At 39.7% G+C, this 14,094-nt stretch overlaps 1 protein-coding gene across 1 annotated transcript; it reads left to right on the top strand.

The window, feature by feature from the left end:
- The first annotated feature begins 3,618 nt into the window (after positions 1-3,618).
- On the top strand, positions 3,619-8,561 carry tff1 (trefoil factor 1). Its single transcript, XM_003218986.3, has 4 exons — positions 3,619-3,738; positions 5,593-5,777; positions 6,838-6,967; positions 8,069-8,561. Exons 2-4 carry the CDS (start codon positions 5,663-5,665, stop codon positions 8,070-8,072), a joined length of 249 nt encoding a protein of 82 aa, XP_003219034.1. The 5' UTR covers positions 3,619-3,738; positions 5,593-5,662; the 3' UTR covers positions 8,073-8,561.
- The last annotated feature ends 5,533 nt before the right edge of the window (positions 8,562-14,094 follow it).

Raw genomic sequence — 14,094 nt, 5'->3', positions numbered from 1 at the left:
TGTTACTCAACCTACTCCTGGGGGTGTCATTAAGCAGGTTATGTTAAACACCAACCACAATTACATTGAGTATCCTTTTATTTTATTCATTTTGAAATAAATATTAAAAGGGAGTATAATTAGGTCAGCCGAAACTCTTGCAGAGGGAATCCTACAATCTTAATCTAACGTATTATATAAATCTGCAGTAGTCTCCTTGGGCAAAATGCATCTAATGTGAAAAGAATGACTGTGGACAGATGACACTACTTTCTAACATTGTGCATGCTGCAATGCTTATGTTGTACATAATGGCCACTATCACAAAATACTGAAGATAGCCAGAATCTGGTGTTCCACTACTGACCATCTGACTTTGATTTTCATATACCACAGTGTTGTAGTTAATGGCATTTTCAGCTCAGTTGTGCCAATGCTACTTGGATTTTCCTATCTTAATGATGGACTAGGACACAACAGAAGGTCTTCCTGGGTGTGGCAAATATTTGAACCCTCACCAAGATTGTCATCCCCTTGTGGAACACCTTTGGAAATGCCTTCCCATTGGAGCCCAGTCTGTCCTGGGGCCCTTCCACACAGCCATACAACCTAGAATATCAAGGTAGATAATCCACAATATCTGCTTTGAACTGAGTTATCTGAGTCCACACTGCCCTATAAGCCAGTTAAATGTGGATTTTATACAGCAGTGTGGAAGAGGCCATATATGCATGTTCTCCACTTCTCAGAAAAAATATGGAAACCCAGGGAGAGAGCACTGCCTTGAAAAGTGCATGTGTGTTTGTGCTTGTGTGTGTTCCCCTTACGGAATACCTTGGGAAATGCCCTCCCACTAGAGCCCTGCCTGGCACCTGGCACTAAAGCATATGATCCTAATTTATTTTTAAACACATGTATGGCTTTAAAACCCTTTGGGGTTTTTAAAGCTCTTTTAAGTTGTTTGAATTGTTTACTGCATTTTATCTTGTTTAAAATGTTCATTGGTTTCAATCAGAAATTGTTTTTATATGTTTATATTGATTTCTTTGTTTGTCACCCTGAAAACTCAAGAAAAAAGGGTATGATGCAAAATATTTTAATAAAGTAAATCAATACATCACAGAAAATTAAAATAGACAGTGGGAAAGAATAAGAGAGAAATCTGTAATTATGTTTCCAGGAAAATAACCTTTTGGTTACTCTATTGGCTGATTTGCTGTGGGTGTGAACAGGTTCTTACACTTCTTTTTATTATTTTTCCAGAGTGCTGAAATGATGCTTCAGACAAGGAACAGTTTCACAAGGAACTAACTACTCTGTCAACAGAACAATTCAAGCAAGAGGACCCTACGCCTCATAGCTTGAGCTCTAATGATGCTCATTTGCATATCACTTTGCCTTGCGTTCACACTTATTATTTGCAATAGGACTATCAATCTGGAATCTTACACCCAGCTAGCAAAACTACCATTGAATTCTGCTGCATATACATCTCAGGAAACATATGTAGGGCTACATTATAACTCATAGATTTTGTTCCTTTCACTAATTTGGCACATGGTCTCAGTTCAAAACAATAAAAAAATATTATTTTTAAAATGCAAAATGATGCAGTTGTATTTTTGTTCATGCTGCTAATAAAAAAGAAATCAGATGTTTTTAGTTTGGAAAAATATTAGAAGCCCCCCCCCCCCCCCCCCGGGATCCTGTTCAATACCTGTTGAATGTCAGGAAGTTGTGGCACCAGAAATAGTTGAAAGCAAGAACTAGTAATGTAACCTGTAATGGCAGAACTCATACCCATAGTTTCATTGACTGCATCTTGGGGGGGAATGTTCTTTCTGAGTATTTGCTATATTCTCCAGTGTGATTCTATGGTATGCTTCTCCAGGATGTTACCATGGAATCACACTGAAGGACCTAGCAAATGTCTGGAGATGATATTATTGTAGGAATCTCTAGGACTAGGCCTTTCAGTGCAATTCTATGGAATGCTGGGACTGGAAATCAGTTATTTTGATAGGTGCACATGTAGTGTATGCAGCTTCCCCCACTGAAGGAATGGCAACACAGGAAGCCTCCCATGTTGCCAGGGTGTCGGCAGCACCCATGGAGCTTGCACAACGTCATGTGATTGGAGCTGGTTGGCTCCATGGGTGACTGGGACAAGATTGGCATTTGCTGTCAAATCTAGCCTCGTACGATGAAATCCTAGAAATGCCTGAAAAGAGATGAAACAGTTTTGGCAGCGGGGAATGTATTTGTCCTAGTATGGTAGATTCTCTACTCTATGGATTCATGCTAAGATGAAAAAAATGATCAAAGAAAAAGGGGAAGTTTGCCAGTTATGTTGCTTGGCTTCTTTCATTTTTCACTCTCATATTATGCGTGCCAACCATTTGATCAGTAGCTCACTGTTCGGGAATAAATTACTCTAGTCAAGAGCTGCCTTTGGCTGGGAAGGAGGTTTTCTCATAGTAGGAGAACACAGTGAAGTGACTTTCTGGAACAAGAAGATTTTTTTTTAATCATCGTTGCCATGGGGGCTTAAAGGGGCATATTGAAAAGACAGCTTGTAACCAACAGACAATGGTCTTGGAAGAGGTGTTACTAATACTTTTCTCAGTTCCTCATCTAATACCTTTGCCACAACATTCTTTGGGCAACACTGGGCAACTGTGACACTCCAGGTGTGTTTCCCCTTTACGTCTCATCAGATATAGGAAGTATACCAGATATGAGAGATTATGGGTCCACTCTGGATCTAGAATTTGCAGTTACCCTCTCCAGTTTTGTGTGGTTAAATGATCAGCTATTTTCTTCTTGTCATTTGATTATTATTGTCTCAGTGACAGCCTATCCTCTTGATTGTGTGATCTTTGAAAGGTAACGTGACCAATAGAACTCTGATAGCAATAGAGATATATCAGAATAGATGGACAAATTATTAAATGGCAAATTAAATTTTATCAGAAAAATCTAAAGGGATGTTGGAATGAATGGACCATATTTTCAAATGGAAGACGATATCTTCAAAGGGCCTTTCCACACAGACATGTAATCCAGAATATCAAGACAGATAATCTACAATATCTGCTTTGAACTGGATTATCTGAGTGTACACTGCCATATAACCCAGTTCAATGTGGATTTTATACAACTCCGTAGAAGGGGCCAAAGATGCCAGATGTAGAATACAAATTGAATTACCAAGTTACCCAAATCCTACTCAGGTAGAAAATGAAATATTGACCTTATTAAGCCTTTGCTTTAAAAAACAAAAAAAATAAAAACTAGCATTGAGTGTGCCAAAGAAGGGGCCGAGAGTGCACTAAGATGATACTCCTGGAAATATTTGGTTCTTGTGTGCCTGAAAGAATAGCAAGTTTAAAAGAAAAATGTCAGTTAATGTCCTAAGTCTTGGTTGCTCAAGGATGGATAAGAAGCAATTTCTTCTAACCACAGCACTGCTTCTGGATTCTTTTAATGTGTAGGGTTGTGTAAATTTAAAGTATCAGTTAAAAGGTTACTACACTATTATGTTTACACAGATTGTTACCTCAATCCATCAGAATCAGTTTTCTGCCTTTTGAAAGAGAAACAGCTCTTTTGTTGGTCAATTAACCACACCTGTTTCACCACAATAGGATCTGGACAGGAAAAAGGAGGATGTTGTGCCCTTTATAAGTAGGGTTGCCCTTCTTGGTTCTGGTCATCTGCCATCCTTCAAGGACTCACTTGATATTGGGTTCAAGTGGGGTAAGTTTCATTCTTAAATCTACAACAAATACATGAGAATTGTTACAACCTTTTTATTTCCAAAAGCTAGCCCTGAGCCGAAGTGCCACTGAGAGGAATAATTCAACAGGAATCTGTCAACAGAAACCAACCATGTAGTGCTTTAGATCAAGAAAGCAGCAGGGAGTTGGACAGGATAGTCCTTGTGGTCTCTTCTAAATCTATGATATTATACATGCTAAGTATGCAATGGTGTTTGCATAGTTAAGACAAAATTGCTCAAATGTTGGTTTCTGATGCATGATACCTTACATCACTGGTTCTCAACCTGCGGGCCCCCAGGTGTTTTGGCCTACAACTCCCAGAAATCCCAGCCAGTTTACCAGCTGTTAGGATTTCTGGGAGTTGAAGATCAAAACATCTGGGGATCCACAGGTTGAGGACCATTGACCTAAGCAAATCCAGTTACATCTATATTTGTATGTTTGTCACTGGATAGAAGTTTTCAAGGAAGCAGGCTTATGTCTCACAAAACAGTTTTCCAACCAAAGACAGGGTCACTCCATTTGTCATAACTTTCTCAAACTCTTTATATTAAAGACTTTGTCCCTTGACTGTCAGCTAGACACTGTCTAAGAGGAGAGGATGGTTCAAAGTTGCCAAATCTGAGGAATCAAGGAAAACTTCAAGGATAATTGTACAGCAAGGCAGGGCAGAGAGGTTAAGTTTCAATGGAAGAGGTTTATAGGGTTGCCAGAGTAACACATTAATGGGGACCTGATGCTGGACAATAGAAATGTGTGTGTATGTATATATATATTCCTAATTTGTTCCACTTGATTTTTTGTTGTTATTTGAATTCTGTGCTTCTGTTGCTCATGCTTAAGATGCTAGGCTTAATGATGTCATAAGGGCCTGCCTCCTCTGACATCACAAGTGCACATCTATAGATCTGAGATTTTAGCTCTGAAATCTCATGGTTTGGGATAATCCTGATATGGCAACTGACAGCTTTATCACACAGGAAAAAATAAGTGTCCCAGGACATTTCTGCCCCAGTTCACTCAGGGAACCCCAAGCCCCCCATCAGACAACATGGGCTCATTTTCGGCTGGCTCCATGGGTGAAATGGGGCAGCACCATGGTAGGACACTGCTGCCACCAACACAAAAACCTCCTTGTGTTCCGTATGGAATAGCGTGGCTCCCGCAGACATCAGCCATGTGGCGATGCTTCCCCATGTGTGATGGGGAAGTGTCAGCTGCCGGCCAGGATGCTGGGATTGCTCTGCTGCCACTCTGCTGCCGCCCCGATTTGCCACAGATGCTGGTGAATCAGAACGCTGGACCTCATCCATGTGATGAGGTGCCTAAAGGGGGAGAAGTGTGGTTTCCCTAATTATGAACAGCTGGTTGGATTCTTGGGTCTCTTTTACTCTAAACATTTATAGCACTATGATTCCACTTGAATTATCATGGCTTCAGCCTATGGAATTTTGGGATTTGTAGCTTGGTGAAGCACTAGAAGAACTCTCTGACAGATGATTATCTGGCTATGGCTCCCTAAATTGCATATCCTAGTATTCTATAGAATAAAACTATGGCAGTTAAATGGCATCATAACACTAAAGCTGTGTAATGAGAAATTGCTTCTGGTCAACTCAGAGAAACAAGGACTTCGAAGCAAGCTAAAAGTACTTAGTACACACCTCCAGATAACAACCTAAATTGGAACCTCTGTAATAGAACGCTCCACTCTTGCCTTTAGTGGAACTAAAAATTGGCCATTTTAATTCCACTCTAGGTCCAATCCCACATATGTGAGTATTTCAGCATTTAGCAACATGTCCTAATTTTCTAACCCTTTTCTCCACAGGGAACAAATCCAGTCTCTCTGGTGGCATACAATTCTCAAATAGATCAGTGACTGAAGATCCCAATCAGACATGAACTGCAAATGGCTCTGGATCCTGTCTCTTGTCTTCATTATAGGACTCAGCAGCCTGGCAGAAGCCCGGTTCCGTCCATGGCGTCCACCGCGTCAACGTCCACGTCCATCACGTAAGTGATTAATTTTAATTGCTTTCAGCCATGGGTATTTTAGATCTGCTATTTAGTAATATATGCGTAATTAAATAATGCCCCCTGGCCCCAGAGCCGGCCCAAGATAATTTTCAAGTGTAAGCAAACAGAATTTTGCCCCCCCCCCTCCCCAAACCAATCACTGAAAAATAAAAAAATAAAAAACAGGGGAAATCCAGACAGGAAACAATCAGGGCCAGCTAAAACCTCCCAACCAAGGATGCCCCTAGGGAGGAAGCAGCCAGGCTTTGAATCTGCAAGGCCATTAAATGCTAATCAAGCATTTAATTTATTATGGTGCTCCTATGAATGAGATATCATCATGATGCCTGGCTCATACCTTACAAACTTGGGGCATGTCTTCCTTCATTGAATCAATATATCTATAATATGAATTCCTTGTTTCCCAAAGCCATCCATTAGCAGCTTTTTTAGTTAGTATGTCCTCTCAGATTATGCCCAAAGTGTGACAACCTCAGTTTAGTAGTTTTTCTTCTAGTTAACAGTTCAGGCTTGATTTGTTCTCAGACTGGATCTATACTGCCCTATATCCCAGGATCTGATCCCAGATTACCTTCTTATCCTGGATTCTCTGGCAATGTAGACTCATATACTCTGTGGCTGGCACCTTCATATGCAGGTGAAACATCAGGAGAGAATGCTACTGGAACATGGCCATACAGCCCGAAAAACCCACAGCAACCCAGTGATTCCAGCCATGAAAGCCTTCAACAACATATTGTATGAATGATTCTGACTTTGATATTTAATTATATACTTATTTCATAGTTGCCCAATTTCCATTTTAATTAGTGACTGAGGCTGGATCTAACTGCCCCATATTCAAGGAACTGATCCCAGATTATCTTCTTATCCCAGGTTATCTGGCAGCGTAGACTCCTATAATCCAGTTCAAATAAGATAATTGGGGATCAGACCCTGGGATATAGGGCAGTGTAAAAGGGGCCTGAGCAAAGATACAGTTAACTGAACACCCTTTACTCTGACTCTTGATTTCCTCATCTTTCTTCCTGAATAGGAGGAAATTGTAATGTACCTCCATATCGTAGACAAGTGTGCGGACGTCCAGGGATATCTCGAGCTACATGCCAACGGAGAGGGTGCTGTTTTAGCAGTGCAGTCCAAAACGCCAAATGTTTCCATAAGGGGTAAGTATTTTTAGTGTAATGCTTTGTTGTTAAATTTATTTGCATTTTGAAATGTCTAACTTTCATTTCTGTTAACCAATAATGATTAAAATGTTTTCCAAAAGGAAAACAACTAGAAGGAGGATATATCACTAATGATATCAGCTGTGCATTACTTAGAAATATTATGTGATAATGATTATTCAAATTATCAATTAAATTCCACCTGAGTACCAGAGTACTTGTACTTGCTGATGGTAAGAGCTGTTGAACAGTGGAATAAGCCACCTCAGAAACTGGTGGTCGCTCCTTCATTGGAAGTTTATAAACACAGGTTGATGACCTTTTGGGGGTGCTTTAGCCATGGATTCTTGCACTGAGAATGGACTGAACTAGATGGCCCATGGGATCCTAATTTTGAGTTTGCCAATGCCTACACAAACAAAAAAATGGACTCACCTCAAATACAAGGCTGGCATCTACATGAAACATGGTGACTTTTGGTAAATATTTTGAGTCTTTTGACCTTAACACAACTCGACCCCACTTTAAACAAACCTGAAGGATATTCCAGAGTTTGCAGGAAACTCCAGAGTAATTCACGGGCTTTGCAGCCACCTGGATATCTGTTTCAGCCGATCCTCTGTCAGATGGACACTTCACCATTGCATTTTCTCTGTGTTGATCAGTGCTTGGAAAGGAGAAGGCTCATGCCCATGTTGCTGTTGCCATTCTCTCTGGCCATAGAGCTGCCTGTGAGCACCTGGACATTTCCTGCCACATCTCCTGATGTCAGAATAAGGCACACATGTATCCTGCAAGGAAAGAGGGTCTTGCTTTGCCAGAACTTTGCAGATTGTGCAGGTGCCCTGTTATGATCTTAGCAGACATGACAGGGGATGGCCAGAAGCTGGCAAAGAGCTTTTTGGCCAGAGAGCGTTTTAGCCACATCACATGGACAATGATATAGCCCAGAAGCAGGACCACCTGGATTCAGCAGGTATGTGTGGGTGCAGCCGTGATGACTCTATGAAGTTCCTGATAGCCCAGGCTGGATATTCTGTTCCCTAAAATCTCTCTCTGTGTGTTTTTCCACCTCCCATTCCCTTTCTTTCCTTTCAGATGATTGGAATGAATTGAAATTCTGGCCTGAATCTCACACTGGCAGTGGAATCCATGGAAGAGAAAAGATTGTGGCATTGCAGTTCATTATTTCCTGCTCTCTAATTCCCCTCCTGAACTTTCTTGCTTTTATTTGTGTGCAATATGAGAGAAATTAGGTTAAATCTGCATTTAATTAGAGAAATTGCACTGAAAACATACTTATTTTAGCACACTTACCAGTGATTTGTGGTAAAATTGGAAAGAGGGTGCCACAACTTATCATTTTGGGATGGGGTGTCCTCTTGCTCTACCCACAAGTTGAATATTCTCATAGCCTAATTTCCCCGGCACTGCTCCATCCTAAATTTTGATAATTTGTCAGGTAGCCTCAACTTCACAAATATTAATCTGTGCTACTGCTCTTTAGAACACAAAATGTATTGCAAGTCCCTCTCCTTGACTGTACTATCTTTCTGAAAGCTCATTTTGCATTAAAAAAGCATTATTAAAACATTGTGTATTGTATTCTTTAAAATGCTGTGGGAATTTTTTTCATTTTGGATTCCATTCCAGCTGCCACTGAAGGTCATATGAAATAATGTTTTAAAGCAGGGGGTGGGCAATTGCATGGGGTGAGAGTCGTCCTCATGATCCAGCTAATTTTTGCCTCCAGTTTGCTTAATTTTTGGACCACTTCCTGATGAAATATTACCTTAAAATAGTTTGGGAGGGTTGCCGGTAGAGATACAGGGTTTCTGGCCTAGATTGCAACCTTATTGTGTGACTACACTTACTTTGTTTCCATTGGAACTAGTTCCTTCCAAGTTTTGTTCTTGTGCAGAGAGGCTCCCACATATGTTCTCCTGCATTGCATAAGAATTTGGAGGCAGGGAAAATAAAGTTATACAGTAAGAAAAATCCATTCATTGTTCCATTATTAATAGTAATTCACACACACCCCGCGATCACCACGAACACACACACCAGTCATCAGCTAGTATCTGAGTGGTGGCAGCAGGACCAGTCACTTCAAAGTACAGTAGAGTCTCACTTATCCAACATAAACGGGCCGGCAGAACGTTGGATAAGCGAATATGTTGGATAATAAGGAGAGATTAAGGAGAAGCCTATTAAACATCAAATTAGGTTATGATTTTACAAATTAAGCACCAAAACATCATGTTATACAACAAATTTGACAGAAAAAGGAGTTCAATACGCAATAATGCTATGTAGTAATTACTGTATTTACAAATTTAGCACCAAAATATCACGATGTATTGAAAACATTGACTACAAAAATGCGTTGGATAATCCAGAATGTTGGATAAGCGAGACTCTACTGTAAGTGGAAAGAACAGCAAGGTCAAATCCTGTGATTCCTGCCACCAAACAGACAGGCAAAAGAATTTACTTTCGGCAGTACCAAGGATGTGGCATCAATATTATAGAGCAAAGCTCTGAGTGTTGTAAATGTTATGATGTACGGTTCAGTGGTCAGAATGGAATCATAGAATCATAGAGTTGGAAGAGACCTCATGGGCCATCCAGTTCAACCCGCTTTCAAGAAGCAAGATGAATCCGAACTTCTGACAAGGCTTTGTATTGACTAACAGCATCACTGTCATCTCAATTCCCTTCCAGCATGTAAACTACCTAGACCATATTATTGCCAGCTCAGAGCAAAAGCCTGGGTCAGCTTTCTTCATGATGTCATTTATACATTAAATAACCAAAGTTAGTGGTTCCTCCCAACATTTTGTCTTCAAGATATTCTAGTCACACAAAAGGGTGAAATAATCAAGTACAACATAGAATAAATCATATAGAGATCTAGAATATTGAAATGGAAAATGAATATAAAATTACAATTCAGTGGAATTTTGAAGAATTAGAATACTGCAGTTAGGTGTGATTTTAAACTATTTTGTTATCCAATTGTATTTTAATATTATAGCTTTTTGGATTATAATATTAGCAATATAGTTTGTTGTGCCCTTACTCTTGTATTTCCCCCTTTCTAATCAAATTGTGTGCTGCCTTGCATCCTATTTGTAGGCGAAAGGCAAGATAAACAGACTTCAATTGGAAAGTTGTAAGTTTGGAAAAACTAGCTGCAGTGAAAAAGCACCTCCAAATGAAAATCATTATAATAATAATACTATAATAATTATTTTTATAACCCGCCTCCATCTCCTTGAAGGGAATCAGGGTGGCTTACATGGGGCCAAGCCTGGATAAAATAGCGAACTGAATAAAAACATCAAAAATACAGACAAAGATATTAAAATTCAACACTCTAAACATAACAAGAATATAAAATAATAGTCATACTAAAACATGGATTTGGCACCCAAGTAGAGGGGTAAAAACAAACTGGGCAACACAAGGTAGTTGATTCAGTGCAACTATCAATGGGAGAGCAGTTTGGGATTGTAAACAAGCTAATAGGGCAAGATAAAGTGCAATAGATGAGGAGATGGCCGCAGATATAAGGACTATCTTGGGGATGAGGAATTCATTCTCTGAAATCCTGTTGGAAGAGTCAACTTTTTAGGCTCTTCCTGAATGCTACCAGGGTGGGGGCTTGCCTAATCTCCCTGGGGAGCGAGTTCCAGAGCCGGGGGGCCACCACAGAGAAGGCCCTTTCCCTCGTCCCCACCAGATGTGCTTGTGACGGGGGTGGAAGTGAGAGAAGGGCCTCCCCTGACGAACGAAGAGATCGTGCAGGTTCGTAGCAGTCACAAAGGTAGGAAATGAAAAGAGTAGAACAGGGTTTGAAACCTCCTGCTTTCTGCTGTCTCCAGTATAGATGATTCCCTGCTTTCTTGACTTCTGAGAAGATTATTAGGAAGTTTGCCAGTTCTGTTGTTTGGCCTCTTTCATTTTTTCTTCTCGTATTGTAAGTATGATCTATTAATTGGGTGGCTCACTGCCTGGGAGATAATTACTCCACACAAGAGTTGCCCTTGTCTTGGAAGCGACCTTTCACATTGGGAGCGGACAAAGGGCAGACACTTTTGTTATTATGAGACAAGAAGACCTCTTTGTGTTGGCATTGCCCCAAGGCCCAGAAGGGGCACGCTGAAAATATAGCTTTTTACCAGATTAATAAGGGTTTGAAAAGGGATACTGTTTGTTTATCCATTTTCCTCCAAAATTTTCACTACAATGTTCCAAAACAGGAGACAGCAACATGAAGCCCATGGGCTGCAGCCATCCTTGATCCTGTTAGCTTATGTATCTGTTGCCCATGGGCAAATGTGTGGTTATCAAAAACTCCTGTGGTGGGTTCAGGGCTGCCCTATGACCCCCAAACACTATCTGCTTTAGAATCTACCAGGATTCTCTCCAGCTTTCTAGAAATAAATGACCACTGGCTTCCTCCTTGTTGGCCCATTCTCAACAGCTCTTTTTTGGATGATTAAAATGTGTTGGTAAGCTATGCTATTTGCTGCTACAGATCTCTGTAGTAATGGTTTAAAAATAAATAAATAAATAGAAAAATGAAGTTTCTGTTGTCCTGGATTTTTTTTTTTTGGCATTTCATAGCACCATTTTGTTCTCGCCCACGAGTGAGTTTATGTTTAATTCCAAATCAGAACAATATGTTCTCTTTCGTTTTCCTTCTTTCTTCTTTCCTAAAGGAGACTTCATCATGTTATGATACATTAAACAGCACTCTTTTTTTTACTTCAGGGAAGAAAATACAGTAGAGTCTCACTTATCTGACATAAACAGGCTGGTAGAAAGTTGGAGAAGGGAAAATGTTGGATAATAAGGAGGGATTAAGGAAAAGCCTATTAAACGTCAAATTATGTTATGATTTTACAAATTATGCACCAAAACATCATGTTTTACAACAAATTGACAGAAAAAGCAGTTCAATACACTGTAACATTATGTAGTAATTACTGTATTTATAAATTTAGCACCAAAACATCACAATGTATTGAAAACATTGACTTCAAAAACACTGACTACTAAAAAATCTACAACAACATTGTCGGAAGTTAGATCCATAAAAAGTTCAGTCCTGTGAAGATTTTTAAAAATCTGTGACCCTTGCCTGTCTAAAGAAACAGCTGTGGATCCGGGCTGGAGTCAGACTGCGTTGGATAACACAGAGCATTGGTTGAGTGAAGGTTGGATAAGCAAGACTCTACTGTAATTACCTTTCATATCCAAAGACCACCTTACATGCCATCAAGTCAACTTTTATGTATGGTGACCCATAAAAAGGAGATATTCAAGTTACTGTTATCAACAGCATTGCTCAGGTCTTGCAGATGTAGGGCTATAGCTTCCTTGATTTTTTTTTTAAAAAAGATTTTCTTTTCAAGCTTTTCTTCACAATTGTGTTACAAATGTTGCATCTTTTGATCTGGGTAAAATACAATTGAATAGCATTTTTGCTTTCTCCCCTCACCCTTAGCTTTTCTTGCTGAATTCTCTTTCCTTGGGTTGGAGACATATCTTCTATAGGCATATATGTGGATCATCCTAGGTTACAACTAACTAAGGCCCCTTCTACACTGCCATAGTAAATCCAGATTATCTGCTTTGAATGGTATTATATGGCAGTGTAGACAAATATAATCTAGTTCAAAGCAAACAATGTGGACAATCAGCTTTGATAATCTGGACAGTATATGGCAGTGTAGAAGGGGCCTAAAACCAAAAGGGTGAGATTTCTTACTGCTTCATTCCCCCCCCCCCCCCCAAATCCTCAGGTCTTAATTTTTTTATATAAAATTTAGGACTTTTCCTACTGCAGTCCACCTTCCAAAGCATGAATTGTCTTTACTAATGAAGATAGAAATTCTTAGCAAGATGGAAGGCAGCAGGGAAAAGAGAAAGACTATTACAGGGAGAGAATCAAGGAAGCCATAGCCCTGAGTACATAAGGGCTGTTGAAGATAGGTTGACTTAGGGCCTTTCCACACAGCCATATAACCCAGGATATCAAGGCAGAAAGTCCAGAATATCTGCTTTGAACTAGATTGTCAAAACTCACACTGCCATATAATTTAGTTCAATGTGGATTTTGTGCAGCTGTGTAGAAGGGGCCTTAGAAGTGAAGGGAAATACTGAAAACGAGACATAATTGGTTTTCTGAAAGCTTGGCTTTTAAATTAGGATACAGTGTGTTGGCCAATGCATCTGCTACGTATTTGTTTCTCCACTGCATGAGGAAGTTGCAGGTGAAGAGAGAGGTTTATCTGTTAACATGCTCAGGGTTGCTCAAGGTAGGGAAAAATACAATACAGGGGAGCAGTGGTTTGTAGTGACCACAGAACAGTTGGTATATATTTCTAAACATATGTTTGAGTAACTAACTTTAATGTATCAATGGAAAAATTAGCAGCACTTTCAACTCACAGTCATTGTTGCCTCAAACCAACAATATCAGCAACAATATTATTTTTTGAATCGGAAATTATTTTTTCATTAGTCACTTGCTGTTTTATTCAATTATCAAGGAAATCGATTAATATTATTGGTTATTCATTCGGGGATTCAATTAACTGGTCAAATGTGTGGAATACTATATCACAGAGTACATTTGCTGATTAGCAACTTTGGTGATACTCATGTCACTAGCTCGTAATATTAATTTCCAGAGATTTTTATCTCACGATAATGCCAAACTTGAATACATTGATTCCAAAGGTATCTCTAAATCAGCGGGAAGGAGACAGGCTGAGGATAATGAATGGTTTGTCTTGCTGGATCACACCAAAAGTATCTAATGTCCAGCAACAGTACACATATATCAATTCTAGGCTGGATCTACACTGCCTTATATCCCAGAAGATCTGCTCTGAACTGGATTATATGATTCTACACTGCTAGATAATCTGGGATAAAAATATTATCTGGGATCAGATCCAGGTATATAGAGCAGTGTAGATCCAGCCCTAATCTCCAAATTGCAGGAAGATTGGAAACACTACAAATTGGTAGGAGCCAGGGTTGGTGGAGACTTCAGCCATGACCTAGCTAGGTGCCTTTAGACAATGCCAACAAGGTAGCTTCACTCA

This window comes from Anolis carolinensis, chromosome 3 (assembly GCF_035594765.1).
Source record: "Anolis carolinensis isolate JA03-04 chromosome 3, rAnoCar3.1.pri, whole genome shotgun sequence".
Lineage (NCBI taxonomy): Eukaryota > Metazoa > Chordata > Lepidosauria > Squamata > Dactyloidae > Anolis > Anolis carolinensis.
Note: the sequence above shows the minus strand (reverse complement) of the source record. Positions and strands in the feature narration are given on the sequence as shown.